We start from the raw sequence: 20,783 nt of genomic DNA, 5'->3' as shown, positions 1-20,783 counted from the left end.
TGGTGTCTAACTGCAATGTTTACTCCTATTGGCTAGTGTTCATGGTGCTGAAAGGTACTCTGCCTTCTACCTCAGGGGTATCTACCAAGGTAGTATAAATCCTGTGACTTGAGTGACTGTAGCAGTAACTTCAATTTATGACTTTAAGGTCCATACCATGAGATTCCTCCCATGCCTGACATTCTTCTGCTAGCCAAGAACCTAAGACCAGATAGTCCATGGACCTTGGGGAAACTTTTGTATCCCCAGATACTATTGTTCTGCCTAAGGAACACAGGAAGTAAATGACTCCTAATGACATCCTGCAGTATCCTGCTCACCCATCATTAGCGGAGCTTCTTCCTGCAGTGGATGTGAAGAAATACAGAGACTCACAAGTGGACAAGGCATAGAGAATGAGGGACCTTGGAACACTCAAGTTTAAAAGGAATGTCTTCATCAAACATGTTCCTGAGAGCTCAAGGATCTTTAAGGAAGAGGAGATGGAATGATTGTGAGAGCCAGGGGGGATAGATGGCAGCAAGGAAACAGTGTCTTCCAGTCACAACAGGAATGGTGCTCATGTGAACTAACAGAGATTGTGGTAGTATGTAGAGGTCTAGCACAGGTCTAAGTTAAATGGGGTCCTTGTGGTAAGAGGAGGAAATAGACAAGAGCTTTCCTCCCTAACCAAGAAACTATTGCCAAGCAGCAACCACTCCCAAAGTAGAAATTAATTTTCTTCAGTGTCATCTCTCTGCAGTTGTACACACCACTGAGTGGTATTTTTGTTGATATTTTTTGCTTATATTCCTTTATTTTAGCATTTTTTACATTACTGGTGTTCATTTACATGTTAAGGTTTCTGATTTTGTGTTTTATGTTTAGTGTGTTTCTCTTGCTTTTTCTTTCTTTAATAAATTTATATGTGGAATATATATACATACATATATATATATATATATATATATATATATATATATATATATATATTCCATATATATATATTACACACACACACACACACACACACATATATATATATACTGGTCTTTTTTTTTTCTAAAGAGAGAGAGAAAGAAGGCATGGAAATGGAAGTGGATGGTTGGAATGGGAAGGTGAGAAGGATGTGAGAGGAGCTGAAGAGAAGAAACCATGATCAGAAAATAGTGTATGAACAATTTATTTTCACTTAAAAGGAATCAACATTAACTTCACATTCATGAGATATTTCTGCATAACACATAAATAAATGTTTATATATCTTTGTATTTATATCATATGTATAATCAAGAAGTTTTTGAAGATGTAAATTTTTTAATTATGTCTATGTGTATGTCTTTGTGTATATGCTAAATATGTGTGGGTTACTTACTACATGGGCCATAAGAGGACACTGGTTCCTTTGGGACTGGAGTTAGTGGTGGCAGTGAGGCTCCAGATATGGGAGCTGAGAAACAAATGGATTCCTATGCAAGAGCAGCAGGTGCTAGTAATCACTGAGACATCTAAATAATATATTTTTAAAAAGCAGTAATTCAGAATGAACTAGTTTTATTTGTTTATTTTTAAATATGGAATCTTTTAATGTATCACAGGCTAGCTTAAATCTTGCTTAGTAGCCCAAGCTGCCTTGAATCCATGGAAATTTTTATGTGTTAGCATCTTATGTGCTGTAATTCTGAGTGTACCCTATCTTGTATATCTTACCCAAAACAATATTATGTTAATGTTTTAGATGAATTATAGAAAATCCTTCCATGTATATTTTCTGTCACTGATATTGGGTAGCCACAAACATTCATCCAGAGAGTAAAATATATGTGATTCAATAGCAAAGCCAAGTTCAGCCTTATATTGACTCAGGATATTTTGCATCTCAGACTGACTGACTTTTCCTAGGCCTCCAGGCATGGTGGATCCATGGAAGAGGCTACCGTGTCCCAGGAGCTCAAGGTAATCAACTTCAGACTTCCTGGCTCCAAAGGCTGGAGGAAGTTCATCTGTGTTATTTTGAGTCAGTTGAATTGTAGTGCATTTTAAACGACAGCCCAAGGAATCAAATGCACCAGGACATATTGTGGAGACCATATTTGTGGGAAAAGCAGTAAATAAGGTTGTCAGGCTTTTGTGATTATACACAAAAGAACATGGAAATTTTACCTCCCAAGCCCCTATGCTCTCTCCTTATATTCTGTGATAAGCCCATGTTTAACTGCAGGCATCTTTGTATTTGTCAGACCCCTGTCTCCATCTGTCCAATCTGAATGAGCAGCCATAAAAGACATGGGAGCACAGTCTGAGCTCACTGGGTTGTCACAAAGTGAAGTATTAGGTTTAACGAGGATTGAAATCATATGACAACTTATTAGACACTGATGGGGATTGTTGTTCATCTGGTATATTCTTCAGTTTGATATTGGGAAATATTTTGTTCATTCATTCATTCATTAATTCAAGTTTCATCCCTATCACAGCCCCCTTCTCCTCCCAGTATCCCCTTTGGACACTTTCCTACCTCATATACCCCTCCATTCTCCTCTGAGAAAGGGGAGGTCCCCATCATACCAACCCACTCTGGCACATTAACTCACTTCAGAACTGGGCACATCCGTTCCCACTGAAACCAGACCAGTCAGTCCAGTTAGAGGAAGAGAGTCCACAGTCAGGCAACAGAGTCAGGGAGAGTTCTTGCTCCCGTTATTGGGGGATTCACATGAATACCAAGCTTCACATCTGCTATGTGCAGTGAATGAGTAGGAAGGTGCTAGGTTCAGCCCATGAATGCTGTCTGGTTGTCTGTTCAGTCTCTGGGAGCCCCTCAAGGACCCAGGTTAGTTGGCTCTGTGTCATATGGAGTCTCCGTCTCCTCTGGGTCCCTCAACTCTTCCCCTAACTCTTTCACAAGACTCCTTAAACATTGTCTCTTCATCTGTTTTGACCAGTGCAGAGTGGAGCCTCTCAGAGAACAATTATGCTAGGTTCCCCTCTACCCCCTATTTCCCTCCCCATCCCAGGTCTGCTGTGTTCTCTAGTGTACCCAGCAGCAGTAAGGTTGATCTTTTCTTGCTGCACTCCATCTTGTGGTCCACACAGAGGCCTGCAATCCTGGAGGCCTGCAGCCATCAGGGATCAACAGGTGAGAGTCCCAATCCAATTCCCTTCCTGGTGGCCCCTCCAGAAAAACACAGCAGGGAGTTGCTCCTATACTGTTTACTCTTTATGCCCTGAGGCACAGCTCTGCCTGCTTCTCTGGAGTCCTGCTACCATCCAGGACCTGCCCTCTCCTCCAGCAAGCCCAGCAGCTGTGAGGTTTGCCCTGCCCTCTATTTCCTATCTCTACTGGTCCACACCTCTATTGGCAATCCTTGAGGCCTGCTGAAACCTGGGACATCCAGAGACCTGTAGCTATCAGTGACTACCTGAAGCCATCAGTGACTACCAGCTCTGCCTGTATCTCTGGAAGCCTGCTGCCACTCAGGACAAACGGCTCTCCTTGCAGTCCCAGTGGCCTGCTGCCATCAGATTACCAGCTTTACCTGTATCCCTGGAGTCCTGCTGCCCTCAGGGACAACCAGGTCTGCCAACACCAGAAATTCAGAGCTTTCTTAATCCACAAATCGTCTCTCTGTTATGTTGGTATGTTAGCAGTTTATAAATGAGATCTGAACATTTCTTATCACAAATTATTTAGTGTTTTATACCTGAAAAATTGCTGTATAATTTGCATTACATACTTAATGTAAAATAGAAGAAAAATGGATACCGATTAAATGCATATTTAATTTCAACAATATTCTGGTTTAATGTTAACACATTAATATCAGATGAATAATTCACTTTGGATATCAAATACCAAGTGCTATCTTAGGTAGTTGGTTAATGACATACATCTAGAAATCTTGTCTCCATGCATAGATTAGAATGGCCTAGAAATTTTGTACCCTAGGATAGCTGTAATCTTATGGATCTATTACTTTTATCTCTCCATTCTGGAATACAGATATGAATCTCATTGTCACGATATTTTGTTTATTTTTCTGTTTCTTGTATGTTACACATAATACTATATTTATAATTTACCTCATATATATATATATATACTCTCATAATTCACTAATCTGAATGCAGGCGGTTTTTCATATCTGTTATCGCTACTGATATGAAACACACGCAAACATTTTTTTTCCCTTTAGATGTGAAAAATCTCAGATGTTGTGGTCTATCTCTGTAAATTTATTTCTTGATTTAGGGTGGTATGCCCCCTTCTGGAGAATTTCTGAAGTGTGAGCAAGACCATATTTCGCCAGTTTTAATCCTGCTAATTTCTAGACTTCTCTAGAACATGCCTTTGTGAAATAAACCTTTTTGGTATTGATGGTGTCCAGGCATGATGAGGTGGAGAAAACTGATTTGTTTTATTCTCGGCCATTTTCCCAAAGTTAGAAACCTCTTTAAGTTCCCTGAAGCAGTGGGAAACATGATTGTTAGTTTCTGTTGGGTTTGCCTTTGCTTTGAGATTAAATCTTCTCTGATCCTATGCTTAAAGTAATGTCCCCAAGGATTTCCAAAGAGCTAATCTGGGCTTCTTCTTGCATCTCTGTCCCATGTTTATTTTGGAAGTTGGGTCCCAAATGTCTGAGGCACTGTCCATGTTCTCCTTGTAAGAGTAGATATGAGGATGAGAGACAATAAACAAATTTAGCTTCATTTTTAAAATTTTTTTCTTTCCCGTCCTATCCATTACTATTTTTTATAGGACATTTTTCTTGCTCTGTTTCTTTCCTGTATTCTTGTGATTTTTTTCTCAGCATATTTTATCATGTTTTCTAGAATGGTTAATCTGAGATAGCTCTCCTAAAGTTTCAAAAATAGTCAACTGATTTAAATATGTCTTGGATTTTAACCAAACCTTTAAGATGACATAGTGGATTTTTGTTGGTGATGAGGAAGCCAATCATTTTCAGTGTTTTCTTATGCTTTCTCTGGTGACATTTTTGCCTTTTGATTGACACCAGGCACCCACTCACACATTGTCCAGGCATTTGCTATTTATTTTCTGTCAGCTTTGCATGGGTTCCTCCAGCCCAGCCCACCTTCTCAGAATTTATAAACCAGGCCTTTGCATTGTGACTGATCTACATCTGAAAGGCAGGTGGAGCAAGATGGAATCACAGACTCAGGTCCTCATGTCCCTGCTGTTCTGGGTATCTGGTAAGAAATTTAAAGTATTAAAACCTTTTCAAAGTTTCATCTTTGTAATAAGCAATTTATAATATATGCCAGTATATAGTATTTCTTACACAATAATGTTTTGATATTATGACATTTTAAGGACATTTAAATGACAAATTACAACTGTAATTATAATACATATATATTAGTGTAGCTATGCATTTTCACTGTCTATTCATTATTTCAGGTACCTGTGGGGACATTGTGATGACACAGTCTCCATCCTCCCTGACTGTGACAGCAGGAGAGAAGGTCACTATGAGCTGCAAGTCCAGTCAGAGTCTGTTAAACAGTGGAAATCAAAAGAACTACTTGACCTGGTACCAGCAGAAACCAGGGCAGCCTCCTAAACTGTTGATCTACTGGGCATCCACTAGGGAATCTGGGGTCCCTGATCGCTTCACAGGCAGTGGATCTGGAACAGATTTCACTCTCACCATCAGCAGTGTGCAGGCTGAAGACCTGGCAGTTTATTACTGTCAGAATGATTATAGTTATCCTCCCACAGTGCTTCAGCCTCCTACACAAACCTCCTTAAGAGTCTCAACAACAGTGTACATCACACACAGCCCTGGCTATGCACACTTCCTCCTTCTGCCTGACACCTAGCATGCCTGAAAAACTGAAGAAAATGTTTACAGAGCCCAGTATAAAATAATGTCTTCCATGCGTCTTATGTTTTTGGTATAAGTATTCTATACACCAAAATTCAGAAAAATACCACAGTATTGATTTTCTTTTCATTCTGTAACAATTTATCACAAACTTCGTTGATTGAATATGAGGAGTTGATCTTTTTATAGTTCTATATATCTGGTATCCAATGTAAGCAACTATGTGCTGATGTGGTGATGTTGGGAAACTGTCTTGGTTAGGAGTATACAAAAAATATTTGTTTCTTGCTTTTTCTACTACATAGGGGCTTTTCTTACTTGCTTAGTGATATCCATATTTTTCTGAATTTTTCCTTTTCTGATTCTTCTATTTACATTCCTTTTTCATTTTTGTTAGATATTTTCTTCATTTACATTTCAAATGCTATCCCTAAAGCCCCCTATTCTCTCTCCCTGTCCTGCACCCTAACCCACCTACTCCTGCTTCCTGGCCCTGGTATTCCCCTGTACTGGGGCATATGATCTTTGCAATACCAAGGACCTCTTCTCCCATTGATGGCCAACTAGGTCATCTTCTGCTACTATGCAACCAGAGACACAGCTATGGGGGTACTGGTTAGTTCATATCATTGTTCCTCCTATAGGGTTGCAGACCCCTTTAGCTCCTTGGGTACTTTCTCTAGCTTCTTCATTGGGGGCCCTGTGATCCATTCAATAGGTGGCTGTGGACATCCACTTCTGTATTTGCCAGACATTGGCATAGACTCACATGAGAGAGCTATGTCAGGGTCCTGTCAGCAAAATATTTCTGGTATACGCAGTAGTATCTGGGTTTGGTGCATGGATCCCTTGGTGAGGAAATCTCTGGATGGTCTTTCCTTTCATCTTAGCTCCGAACTTTGTCTCTGTAACTCCTTCCATGGGTACTTTGTTCCAGATTCTAAAAAGGAATGAAGTATCCACACTTTGGTCTTCCTTCTTCTTGAGTTTCATGTGTTTTGTAAATTGTATCTTGGATTTTCTAAGTTTTTGGGATAATATCTGCTTTTCAGTGAGTGCATACCATGTGTGTTCTTTTCTGACTGGGTTACCTCACTCAGGATGATATTCGCAAGATGCAGCCATTTGCCTAATAACTTCATGAATTCATTGTTTTTAATTCCTGAGTAGTACTCCATTTTGTAAATATACCACATTTTCTGTATTCATTCCTCTGTTGAGGGACATCTGGGTTCTTTCCAGCTCCTGGCTATTACAAATAAGGCGCTATGAACATAGTGGAGCATGTGTCCTTTTTACAGGTTGGAATATCTTCTGGGTATATGCCCAGGAGAGGAATTACTGGATCTTCCGGTAGGACTATGTCCAATTTCTGAGGAACCACCAGACTGATTTCCAGAGTGGTTGTACAAGCTTGCAATCCCACCAACAATGGAGGAGTGTTCCTCTTTCTCCACATCCTCGCCAGCATCTGCTGTCACCTGAATTTTTGATCTTAGCCACTCTGACTGGTGTGAGGTGGAATCTCAGGGTTGTTTTGATTTGCATTTCCCTAATGATAAAGGATGTTGAACATTTTTTTTTCAGGTGCTTCTCAGCTATTCAGTATTCCTCAGTTGAGAATTCTTTGTTTAGCTCTGTACCCTATTATTTTTTATAGGGTTATATGATTTTCTGGAGTCCATCTTCTTGAGTTCTTTATATACATTGGATATTAGTCCCCTATCTGATTTAGGATTGTTAAAGATCCTTTCCTAATCTGTGGGTGGACTTTTTGTCTTATTGACAGTATCTTTTGCTTTGAAATTTTATGAGGTCCCATTTGTCAATTCTCCATCTTACAGCACAAGCCATTGCTGTTCTGTTTAGGAATTTCCCCCCTGTACCCATATCTTCGAGGCCTTTTCCCACTTTCTCCTCTATAAGTTTCAGTGTCTCTGGTTTTATGTGGAGTTCCTCGATTCACTTAGACTTGAGCTTTGTATAAGGAGCTAAGAATAGTTCAATTTGCATTCTTCTACATGATAACCACCAGTTGTGACAGCATTGTTTGTTGAAATACTGTCTGGGTTCTTTCCAGCTTCTGGCTATTATAAATAAAGCTGCTACAGGGCCCCCAATGGAGGAACTAGAGGAAGTACCCAAGGAGCTGAAGGGGTCTGCAACCCTATAGGAGGAACAACAATATGAACTAACTAGTACCCCCAGAGCTTGTGTCTCTAGCTGCATATGTAGCAGAAGATGGCCTAGTTAGCCTTCATTGAGAGGAGAGGCCCTTAGTCTTTCAAAGATTATGTGCCCCAGTAAGGGGAATGCCAGGGCCAGAGAGTGGGAGTGGGTGGGTTGGGGAGCAGGGCAGGGGAAGTGTATAGGGGACTTTTGGGATAGCATTTGAAATGTAAATGAAGAAAATATCTAATAAAAATGTTTTTTAAAAAAAGACTAGACTGTGAACAAGCTTGTAGGGCATTTTCTTAATTCCTGATTGACAGTAAAAAATCCAGTCCATTGTGGGTGAGGCCAGCCCTTTGTCTTGTAGCTGCGTTCTATAGCAAATAGAACTGAGAAAGCCATGAGTGTGGAAGCAAGTAAGCAACACTTCTCCATGGCTTCTGGTCAGCTCCTGCCTCTGTGTTCCTACCCTGTTTAAATTCCTGCTCTAACTTTCTTCAGTGATGGGCTGTTATGTGGACTGTTACACCTGGAAGTGTAAGTCTACTAAATTCTTGCATCCTTTAAGTTTATTGTGGTCATGATATTTCATCGTAATAGTAATCGCAGCTAAGACACACACTTACCCTCTTTTTCTTTGTGTTCCATGTTTTGTTTCTCCACAAGTCTTCTTCCCTCTCCTAGTTTCCCTACTACACACCCATTACAATTATGATTATATTTATATAATTGAGTTTAAAATCTAAGATTTATAAGTGAGATAGTACATGTAACAGTTTTGTTTCCAAGCCATTTGCCCATCCCCTGCTTCTTCCGTATGGGTCACATATCACTCTGAATTCTTCTTATCTACTCTCAAATCTGGAAACCCAGAAATCTCACACCATCCTAAAGAAATATGATGTTGTGTTGATAGACTCTAACTTTCAGGCTTCCATCTAATATTCATGAGTTAATTTAATATTTTAAAGGCAAAATCCAAGGCCCCATGTAAATAATGCTAATTAATGCTTTATATGTATTCCTTAAAAATAAACTGATTAACTGGTTTTGGACTTCATGGATACAGTAAGACATGACAGTATTATGGAACACATACAATTGTTTATGTTTTATTTGTATCTTCCTCCAGGTGTAATATCCTATCTGCTGAAGGATTAACCCTTTTTAATAATTTTCTATTGTTGTGATAAATACCATGAACAAACAAACTTGTAAAGAAAGGATTCCTATGGACACTCAGAGGGTTAGACTATGAAAGCCAAAAGAAGGCAGAAGGCTCACATCTCAAACTGTATGTATGTATGTATGTATGTATGTATGTATGTATGTATGTATGTATGTGGATGGATAAGAATCACCATATAAATGCTTGGAATGAGTCAAACCTGAGTGTTTTACAAGAGAAGAAGCAAGTGATCTGAACAACTGAGCTAACTTTCTGCCCTGAAACTTTTCTTCCTCCCTCCCTCCCTCCCTCCCTCCCTCCCTCCCTCCCTCCCTCCCTCCCTCCCTCCCTCCCTCTCTCTCTTTCTTTCTTTCATTCTTCCTTTCTTTCATCTTCCTTTCTCTCCTTCCTTCCTTTCTTTTAAATTTTTTCTCCTTTTTATACCCTCCATTCATTTTCTCCTCTCCAGTTTTCCTTCCCTTCCCAACCCCAAATTTCTTCTCCTCTTCTACATCACCTACCTTCTTTCATTTCTCTTGCCTCTCTTTTCCCTTCTTTCTTTTCTTTCTAATTTTTCACTTCTTCTGTTGTTGCCCACCATATTTATTGTTTCCTCATGATTGCAACAAAAGTAGTCCTTGTACTATTTCTGAAAAACTCACCTGCTATAAATTATTTGAGTTTAATGGAAGCCTATTATGAGAGAATCTAGAGCTCTAAGTTGGTTCTTGAACTTCATTCTCAGTGATTGTTTACTGTTTCTGATGGTATTTTTGGCTGTTGATTTAACCTGGATTCTCTCACAGCTCTTGGTCCAGGTCATTTACTTCCTTTTTTGATGACTACTTTGCATAAGTCCCTAGAGGCCAGCCCAGCTGTCCATGATTTATAACCTAGGCCTTTGCAGTGAGATCTGAAATGCATCAGACCAGCATGGGCATCAAGATGGAATCACAGACTCTGGTCTTCATATCCATACTGCTCTGGTTATATGGTAAAACATTTAAAAGTACTATAATATCTTAAAATAATTAATTTGTAGAGAAATAGCTATTTCCTATAGGATGCCAATAGCATGCAGACAATGCAATTAGAAAAGTTATTTTAAAATCTAAAATCTTGCTGGCATATGCGATGGTGACTGCGTTTGGAGGCTGATTTTTGGATGGATCCCCCCCCCCAAAAAAAGAAAAGAAAAGTTATTTTAGATTCCAACGATTATATTATGAAGTCTTTTGTGTGTGTGTGTGTGTATATATATATATACTCATTGTTTCTGATTTCAGGTGCTGATGGGAACATTGTAATGACCCAATCTCCCAAATCCATGTCCATGTCAGTAGGAGAGAGGGTCACCTTGAGCTGCAAGGCCAGTGAGAATGTGGGTACTTATGTATCCTGGTATCAACAGAAACCAGAGCAGTCTCCTAAACTGCTGATATACGGGGCATCCAACCGGTACACTGGGGTCCCCGATCGCTTCACAGGCAGTGGATCTGCAACAGATTTCACTCTGACCATCAGCAGTGTGCAGGCTGAAGACCTTGCAGATTATCACTGTGGACAGAGTTACAGCTATCCTCCCACAGTGCTTCAGCCTCCCACATAAACAACCTTGAGATTCTCAACAGCTGTATGCACCCTATAGCTCTTGACCTGCATACATCCCCTTCTGCCTGATACCTGCTATGCCTGACTAACTGATGCAAAATATGGTAAAATATTAATGAACAGATCCTTTGATTTGGAATGTCTCTATGGAAAAATAAAGAAAAGACATTTGTGGTTTTTTTTTTCTTCTCATGCTTAAATTCTGTATATTGAACATGACAAATTTATTATCTTATATAATTGGATGAAAATTTCACCATGAGTCTCTGTGGGCCTAACTAAATGCCTCTGCTATATTCCCACCGGAGAATATAGAAGTGAACTAGCCTCTTGTTTTGCTCAGCTATGAGAGGTCTCTTTCACTTTTGGACTCCTGGCAATATCATTCAAGTTCTCCTTTTTGTCAAGCTTATGCATTTACACAAGAATATTGACTTTCATAAAAAATAAAATTATATTATCTATTTTGACAGTCTTCTTTCCCTGTTTTTTCTTTCTGTCACCTTTCCCTCCAGCTAACCTACTTCTAATCCCTTATCTACCTATTTCCATTTGACATGACATGTGCCCATTTATATGCATGCGTGCACGCATGCACGTGTGCGCGTGCAAACACACACACACACACACAGATTTCTATGAATTTATAAAAATCTAGGATGCAAAAATCAGAGAAAACACTAGATTTTCTCTGATCCCTCATTCTGAAGTGCTACATTATACTAATTGTAAATATGATTGTTGCTATGGGAATTGAGTTTGTTTTCATGTCTTATAGTAATAAACAGTGTTTGAAATTGGTTGAGGGAAATACTTTGTACTTCAATAAAAACAATATGTTAATCAACCTCAAGCATGTATCAATTAAATATTAATTGAAAATTTATTTTTTCTTGTTATTCATTTTTTTGAGACAGAATATCACTGTTTGTGAAACAGGAAGGTGGATTTAAATTCGTAAAATTCTACCTGCCTCTTTCCTGAACACTGGGATCAATGGTATTGGGTACCACAGCCATCCTTAAGTATCGTTTTGAAACACAGAGATTGAACAGGGATAGGAGTCCTTTAAGTTACAAATAGTTGTTTGAGAACTCCAAATATCTTATATCAATGAGAATATGAATAGGCCTTCTCTAACTTGCTTCCTTTGCCTGTGTCTACAGTATGAGCTCAGATGTGCCAGGTGCTTGTGAGGAAAAGCATTGCTTGCATAGATTGTGATAGTGTGTTGTTTCTTCCCAGTGACAAAGTATCTTAGCAAACAATTTAAAGAGAGGATGATTTACTTTATCTTACAGTGTCAGTCCATTTTAGTTTGGCTTCACTGCTCTGTGTCAAATGTAAAGTTGGATATCATGAAGGAAGTGCATGGCAGGCGATGCTCTCACCTCATGGCAGCCAGAAACAAGAGAGAGGAAAAGGAGCCAGAGACATCATATTTTCTTTATTTCTTCTAAAATATTCTTCTCACAGACATTATAAGCCAACCACAGTTTCCCCTCACAGCATCTGACCTTCCCTCTACCCCAGATTCACTGCTCCCCTGTTTCCCTAAAAAAAATGAGCAGACCTCCCAAAGATGTCAATCAATCATGGCATATCAAGTTACTACAAGGCTAGGCACAAACGCTCACATCAAGCCAGATTCGGCAACCCAGTAGGAGGAAATGGATACCACTTTCACGCTAAAGTGTAAGGGACACCTCTTGAAATGAAATGTTAGAATTCCAAGAACACTCAGCTTTACAACAATTATATATGTGGAGAGGACTTAGCTCCTAAATGGTCCTAAAAGGGGTCCAAGATTATAGCTTCATTCTCTGTGAGCCCTTATGGGACCTATTCAGCTGATTCTATGGGCCATGTTTTCATGTTTTTCTTCCACCTCCAGCAGTCCTTGCTCTTCTTCTACTACAAGCTTCCCTGGGTACTGCCTAGTGTTGGTCTTTGTATGTCTGCATCTAATTCCATCAGTTCCTTGATGGCATCTTTCTGATGACAAGTAGATTAGGACCCACCCATCTCTGAGTATAGCAGAACATCATTAGTAAATATTTCATTGATTTGTTTGTTTGTTTCAGTTACTTTTGCTTCTGCCATGAGATTCTGGGTTGTCCATCTTCTTGTTCCTGAGTACTCAATCAAGTGTCAGGGTTAGGCTTAATCTCCTTTCATGGGACTTAATTAGGACTAGGCATTGGTTGGCCTCTTCTAAAATTCTGCATTACCTCAGCACATCTTGCAGGCAGGACAATTTGTATTTTGTAGGTTTTGTGATAGGTTTGGAGTCCCAGCCCCACTACTAGAAACCAGTCTTAGTTATAGAAGATGGCCAATTTAGGTTCAAAATCAGCCACTACTAGGAGTCTTCACAAGGGTCACTCTTAGGATTCCAGGGAGTTTCTACTGTAGAGTGTTTCCACATTTCCCTGAAATGTGCCCTAATTTCAGTCATCTCCATAGTACTCTCTCCCTCCATCCTGCCTCCACCTTGATTTCTTCTGTTCCTATTGTGAGTAGGTTGAATAGGTTTGGACCCCATAGACTCATGTGTTTGAATGTTTGGCTCACAGTAAATGAGTAACATTATTAAGAGGTGTGTACTTGTTAGGATAGGTGTGGCCTTGTTGGAGAAAATGAGTCACTATGGAGGTGGGCTTTGAGGACTCCTAGTGCTTTAGCTTTGCCAAGTGTGGATGAGAGTCTCCTAGTTGCCACTGGATCAAGATGCAGAACTCTCAGCTCCTTCTCCAGCACCATGTCTGCCTGGATGCTGCTATTCTTCTTGCCACAATAATATTCTGATCATCTGAAACTGACAATTAAATGTTGTCCTTATAAATGATGCTTTCATAGTGATGTCTTTTCACAACAACAAAACCCAAACTAAGACACCATTCCTACCTGCCTCCAGTCCACCTGTAGAATCTATTCTATTTTCCCTTCCCAGGTAGATCCATGCATTCCTGCCTCAGCCCTCCTTTTTGCTTAGCCTCTGTGTTTGTATTGGAGCATGATTATCCTTTACTTAATAGTGAATATTTTCATATAAGTGAATCAGTTCCATGTTTGTCTTCCTGGGCCATGGTTCCTGGTTCCGTAATTCATAAAGGTTGTTGTTTTCTACTTTCATCCATTTGCCTGCCAAATTCATGATGTTATTTTTTAAAGTGGATTTAGTAGTACATGTCTTTAATCACTTTTTAAGCATTTGGGAGGCAGAAGCAGGTGGATCTCTGAGTTTGAGGACACTCTAGTCTACAGAGCAGGTACCAGGACAGCCAGGACTACAGAGAGAAACCTTGTTTTGAAAAATCCAGCTAAACAAACAAAAAACTCCCAAACAACCAAATAACAAAATAAAACAATAGGGTTAAAAAAAGATTACTACTGTTTTACTAAACAATTGTCTCATTCTAATTTGTTTTTGTTTTTCTTTCCTTTTTTATAAATATATAATAGTATTTTATTCAGCCATGGAGAATAATGAAATTATGTCATTTGCTGAAACATGAATACACATGGAGATCATCATATTAAGCAAATTAAATCCAACACAAAAAGGCAGATCTTTCTTTCTTATTTGTAGCTCCTATAGAAACCTAAAACCACACACACACATAGATATGGTGTAAAAGCAGAAGGGGTATTAGAAGAAACGGGAGAGGGGGAGACTATCAGGAATTGGGAAGACTAAAAAGAAAAAATGGGAGAGGCATGAATATAGTAAAAACACATTATATGTTTGGAAGAAATTTTCTATATAAAATTCAATACTGTCTACAGTAGACATACACTCATAAAATATTTTTTAAAATTTAAAGCAGGGAGATAATCAGAGAACAATATCTAAAGATTACATCTGTAACAGCAAGACAATTACTGTCTCTCCCCAACTCACAATGTGCTTACATCTGAACCAATAAAATTATCAAACTAATTTTTTATTATATTCAACACAATATATGTTTTTACACCAATCATAAAAATGATGGACATGCTATTAAATGAACATAAATAAATAATGTCTTTTTGTTAGTTAGTTTGCTTTATTTTTAGTAGAGCTTTAAAATCGTGGCTAGTATTGTGGTACAAACCCAAAATAAGAACAATTTTTAGACATTGAAGTTCATTTTAGTAAGGCTGTACTTCAATGTACCTCACATCACCAAAGGATTTTACCTCCATAGTAAATAAGCTAAGAGTTGACAGTTCTGCTACATCAAGGAATGAACTGTAGGCATGATTATTTGGATACAGACTTCCTGCTATGGTCAAAGCTATTTGACTTGAGTGATTGTCATCATTCTCAGCCTATGGGGAACAGGTTACATTCATTTACGAAACTGTGTGTGCATTAAGATGGTCTACCCATGAAGACATTCATCAATGTTTCAGTGAACAATGGTTATGCTTGGAGGGTGGCACAGACATTATTTGAGGGTAAGATTCCGGTTCATTGGCTATGATCATTTTGAAAAGCATTCTCAGAAAACAATTAACTTGTAAGGTCCTCTTCTTCAATATTGATACAAAAATTATAAATATCAAGCAAAACATTCAGTCTCACTCTTTGTTGATCTCTTACAAACCACCTTCCAAATTAATTGTGTACATTTCTTTTGGCTGTATAAATAATTTTGAAATATGTAAGCTGTTATGAAAACCATAGTGCAGTGTAGAAACATCAAATAAACAATCCAACTAATAGAGAAGCTGGGATAGGAGAAGCATGATTTCAACACCGTTATGTGATACACAGCAGGACACTGTCACATACAAGCAAGCAGAAAGTATATATGGATTTTACACTACTGGACCTATTTCTTCAAGTTCCAAATCAGAGAGACCACTGGATGACAAACAACAAATTTCTAATTCCTCATATTTTTGAATTTCAATTGATTAGGATATGTTGATAAAATTAACTTTCATATTAAGAGATATTAAGGAAAAGTGATCATTACTTCCTGTTATTTTTGTTGTTAGAGGTGGAATTATGTTTGTGTGGGTTTGTTGAAAGATTATTTTCTTGCTTTTTCTTGGGTGTAGTTTTCCTCCTTGTGTTGGTGTTTTACATCTATTATCATTTATATTGTGTAAATTTGGTTTTGCCATGGAATAACTTGTTTTCTCTGCCTAAGGTAATTGTAAGTTTTGTTGGGTATAAGTAGCCTGGGGTGGCATTTCTGTTCTCTTAAGGTCTGCATGACATCTGCCCGGGACCTTCTAGCTTTGATAGTCTTGCTGATAAGTCTGGTGTAATTCTGATAGGTCTTTATATGTTACTTGACCTTTTTCCCTTACTGCTTTTAATATTTCTTTGTTTACTGCACTTGGTGTTTTGATTATTATGCGACAGGAGGAATATCTTTCCAGGTCCAAACTATATGGAGTTCTGTAGGCTTCTTGTATGTTCATGGGAATCTCTTTTTTTAGGTTAGGGAAGTTTTCTTCTATAATTTTGTTGAAGATATTTACTGGCCCTTAAATTGGGAATCTTTACTCTCTTCTTTACCTATTATCCTTAGGTTTGGTCTTCTCAACGTGTCCTGGGTTTCCTGGATGTTTTGGGTTAGAACCTTTTTGCTTTTTGAGTTTTCTTTGACTGTTGTGTCAATGTTTTCTATGATATCTTCTTCACCTGAGATTCTCTGTTCTATCTCTTGTATTGTTTTGGTGATGCTTGCATCTATGACTCCTGATCTCTGTCCTAAGTTTTCTATCTCCAGGGTCATCTCTCTTTACTATTTCTTTATTGTTTCTGTTTCCATTTTTAGATCCTAAATGATTTTGTTCATTTCCTTCACCTGTTTGAGTTTTCTTGTAATCCTTTAAGGGATTTTTGTGTTTTCTCTTTAAGGCTTTCTAGTTTCTATCTCTTTGCCTCTGTTCTTCTATATTTCTTTCTTTCTTTTTTTCTTACTAGACAATTAAACAAACTTTTATTGAGGCTTACATTGTGGTACAGAAATACATTTCAGCTGATTAAAAGTCTAACACCAACAAAGAGAAATTATGGCATCAAAACTTCCCCACCTGTAATTAGACTAGATCACTAGTTTACCTACAGTTGTTCTAAGCTTTGTTCCACACAAACCTATGCAATTATCAACATTAGAATTCTTAATTAAGATGGCAAAATCAGACCTCAAGCCAAAATCTACTGGGTTACAAAATCCAGCTTAAATAAGCACTGGCCCTCCAAACAGCAATTTAAAATAGGTGCTGTGCTCATTACAGAATCAGACAGATAAAGCTGATCGAAAGCTTCCCCAAAGAAGCCTTCAATCAACACTGTGTAGAAAGAGTCCATACAGTGTTCCAACCAATTGATCTCAAACCAAGTAGATTCTGTTTAGAAACGCTAAAAAAGTGCTTTGTTATAAATACTGAAGGAACAAAACATCACTGCATCAGTCCAGAAAACAGAAAACAGTCAGTCCAGAAAACAGGAGGGCAATAAATAGGGAGTTCAGTCCAGTCTTTTCTGTTTAAGTCCCACCAACATTCCGACTCTTCAATGCCCATTATTTCTAGTGCCATTAAATAGGTTCAGAATAGTGTGCCGTTCCATCCATTCATCCATTCACTATCTGGCTGAGTAACCTGGAGAAGTTTCCTTCCTCTGCTCAGTCATTCATCTGATAATCTGAAGGCCATGGTGAAAGGAAGACCAGAGACCAGCCGACAGCAGGACAGGTGGAAACCACAGATTCTCTTTCGAATCAAAATCTCCTTTAGTAAAACCTCATGGCAACGGCAGCCTTTACTGAGGTCAGGCTTAGGACTACGTATCTGCTTTGACATAGTGGACATTGCTATCAATTAATAAGTTAGTGAAGGCATGGTAGGCACTCCATTAATGCTAATTAAGGTGTGCTGCACAGCCTATCATTTCCATGGAGTTTTCTTTAATGGGTTCTCCTTGCTCATCTCCCTGGAGACTGAGTTCTTTTCATTTGATACATTCAGTTTTGTCATTTATCTTCCACAGAAATTCATGCCAATAAAGAGACCACATTCTTATGTCTTAGGAAAAAAAATTAATCAAGGGACCATCTCCAAACTCTCATCTGGGATTGTAAGATTATAATATAAGCCCACAGTGTAGCAGTGTATTGCTTCATCAAAGGTGGTGGAAAAACCATAGGACTCTACATACAGGAGCAACTATTAAAACAGCAGAATATGAAACAAGCAACTGGAGTCATTTTCTTACAAAGACTCAACTTGTGGAAGAAAATCTTTAATTGCCATCATAAAACACCTGTATGTAGTAAAAAATGGTTTTGAGTAACATTAGTAGAGAATATGCCCTAGAAAGTAGAGGTAACTGGATGTAAAAACTCTGGCATCAATTTAATAGAACAGTTGCAGATATCAGCTGAGGCCGCATCTAATGGGGACGAAAGCCTTGTTTGTGGTGAATTTTGGATGATGCCTGCAGAAATATTACACTGTGCATAAACCAAATTGTATCATTTTCACAAGTGTCGTAAAGATTCATACAGTTAAAGTTCTTTTCTACATGCACATCAGTTCCACAGCAAGAGTGACATAGAACACCTAAACACAGAAGAGAGCATTCAAGCAAGATAACTAACTCCTTGATATAATAATGCATACACTTCAAAATGATTACACTATCATTACACCTAGGCCTTTCTGCAACTACGAGGTGGTGGTCATGGTCAGCATGGCCCCCAGGATCAGCATCTAGAAAGCAGCCACCACCTCCTGTGTGTCTTCTTTTTTTGCATTTTTTCTTCTTCATTTTTCCTAGTCAACTCTGCTGTTGTTGCTGTTTCTTAGAAAAACTGGTAAAAACAAAATTGTAATCATTGAACATAGCACTCTGGCAATCAAAACCTTTAAAGTTGTCAATCTTCTGGGGCGAAGAAAGCACTTGTGACATTTAGAACTCTGATTAACAAACAAGGTGGTCACAAATTTTCCTGGCTTGAAGACTTCCACAACTTTCCTGATCAGGTCGTCATAGCAGGTCTGACTTAGGTTTGTTTCAAAGCTAACATAAGAAAATTCTGGTTCTGGAGTGATATGAATAGTCCAATATGTTCCATCCGATTTCATTCCATATATCGAGTAGCCACAAGAATTAAACAGTGTGGCATCAATGACAGAACCTGGTATCAGGTCATGAATTCCACTCTCACGAGTGACATCCTTTGCAGTAACACCATCTTTCATGTAGAACTGGTCCATAACTGCTGGGTCAAGCTCATTCATCAGAATTTCCAGGGTTTGATCTGGCTGAATGATTACTCGGCTCTCTGGGAAATCCAAAGCATACAAGTGCCAGCAGTCAGAATTCATGCATCCCATACAATATGCTGCTTTATTTTGGAAAATTGTATTAAGAAACTCGATTTCTTTCTCGAAATTCTCGTGTGGAAGGGCTTCATGAAATTCTTATGAGAATAAAAGAAACTTTGAATTGGGTCAATCCCTAGCAAGCTTCAACAGGGGAACCAGTGCTTTCAGTAAGAGATGTACCAGATCAGTACCAGATGTCTTCAAAATGAAACGTTCCTTGGAGAAAAACATGCTACTCTCACTGAGTACATAAACTTCCTGCTTGTCAGTCTTTGTCACACTTATGATTGAGCACTGCACATCCTTCAAAAGGACATCCCACTCAGATCTTGGGATGGTACGAAGATCCCAGATCCCTGTCTTGCGTCGGACTGCTGTCTAGAAAACAAGACCTCCAGCAGTTTCTCGGTCCCTTCGAAAAATATGTGCAGCTTTCATCACCGTGAGAGTAACAAACAGCCAACAACCACAGAAAATCAACTAAATTAAATCTCTTCTCACGCCGATCCTGCCGCCACTGCGGATTGTTCCATCTGTGTTACTAAAGTTCAGGTTCCTTTTTTTTTTTTTAAATTTTTTAATTTTTTTATTTGTTATTTTTGGCTTTTTGAGACAGGGTTTCTCTGTATAGCCCTAGCTGTCCTGGAACTCACTTTGTAGACCAGGCTTGCCTCGAACTGAGAAATCTGCCTGCCTCTGCCTCCTTAGTGTTAGGATTAAAGGCTTGCGCCACCACGCCTGGTTCCTTTTTTTTTCCTATAATTTTATGTTAACTTTTTTTTTAAAGGACTAATAAAAATTTCCTGGCTATTTTTGTGAGCGAAAGTTGAACGTGAGTCTGTTGGAAATAGAGGCAGATACAGTTCAGTCTCTTGTAGTCCACTGTTTTCCTGTTAGAGAGAGTTGAGCGATCGCTAGCTAATGTCGCTGGCCATACTGTGTAAGCCCTCCTGTATTTCTTTAAGGGAGTTATTTATGTCCTTCTTAAAGTCCTTTATCATCATCATGAAAAGTGATTTTAGGTCTGAATCTTGCTTTTTCAGTATGATGGTTTATCCAGGACTTGCTATATTGGGAGAATTGGGTTCTGATGATGCCGGGTAATCTTGATTTCTGTTGCTTATGTTCTTGTTTGTGCCCTCCTTCCAGCCTTGAGCAGGTTGCTCAGACCTGGCTTGCCACAGTTGCTAGCCCACCTAGGGTGGAGTCTTACGACCTAGGTAAAGTCTATTGTCCTGCCACATCTGCAGCTTTCCTCCAAGACACCACTACCTTCTGAGAGGCTGAAACTGTTTTCCTGACACTATCCTGTCAAAGCAGGGATCCTGACAAAGCAACCAGATCCTGGTGTGGTGGGGCATGGGTTCCCCCCCTTTATAATCTCGGACTCATAAGTAAATATTGGCCTTGATCAGAACTTTGTCATGACTTGTTATTTCTCTCCCAGCCTTAATCCAAAACATCATCTTTCCTTTCAGGAACCCAGTAACCTGTGGCCAGTTGTGGCTACACTTGTCCTTGCCTCCCACCATCTGGTTATCTATTGTGCTACCTGCCCTGGCTATATCTGACTGGAGCTTGTCCTTTCTGTGATCCTAGTTGTGTCAGAACTTCTCAGAGTCAAGCTGTTTCTGGGACATTGAGATCTTGGTGTGACCAAGCTC

General features: G+C 38.9%; 1 pseudogene, 2 gene segments (V, D, J or C) and 1 further gene; 2 read left to right on the top strand and 2 right to left on the bottom strand.

The window, feature by feature from the left end:
• The window catches only part of Igk (immunoglobulin kappa chain complex), a 3,171,119-nt gene that overhangs the window by 380,162 nt on the left and 2,770,174 nt on the right, over positions 1 to 20,783 (bottom strand).
• On the top strand, positions 5,145 to 5,717 carry Igkv8-19 (immunoglobulin kappa variable 8-19). The segment is given in 2 exon segments: positions 5,145 to 5,193; positions 5,402 to 5,717. Coding segments are annotated over 2 exon segments (365 nt in total).
• Igkv6-20 (immunoglobulin kappa variable 6-20) lies at positions 10,114 to 10,752 on the top strand. The segment is given in 2 exon segments: positions 10,114 to 10,162; positions 10,455 to 10,752. Coding segments are annotated over 2 exon segments (347 nt in total).
• On the bottom strand, positions 16,705 to 20,051 carry Amd-ps5 (S-adenosylmethionine decarboxylase, pseudogene 5; annotated as a pseudogene).

The sequence above is a fragment of the Mus musculus genome, chromosome 6 (genome assembly GCF_000001635.26).
Source record: "Mus musculus strain C57BL/6J chromosome 6, GRCm38.p6 C57BL/6J".
In the NCBI taxonomy this organism is placed as follows: Eukaryota; Metazoa; Chordata; class Mammalia; order Rodentia; family Muridae; genus Mus; species Mus musculus.
This window is presented reverse-complemented; position numbering and strand designations above follow the sequence as displayed.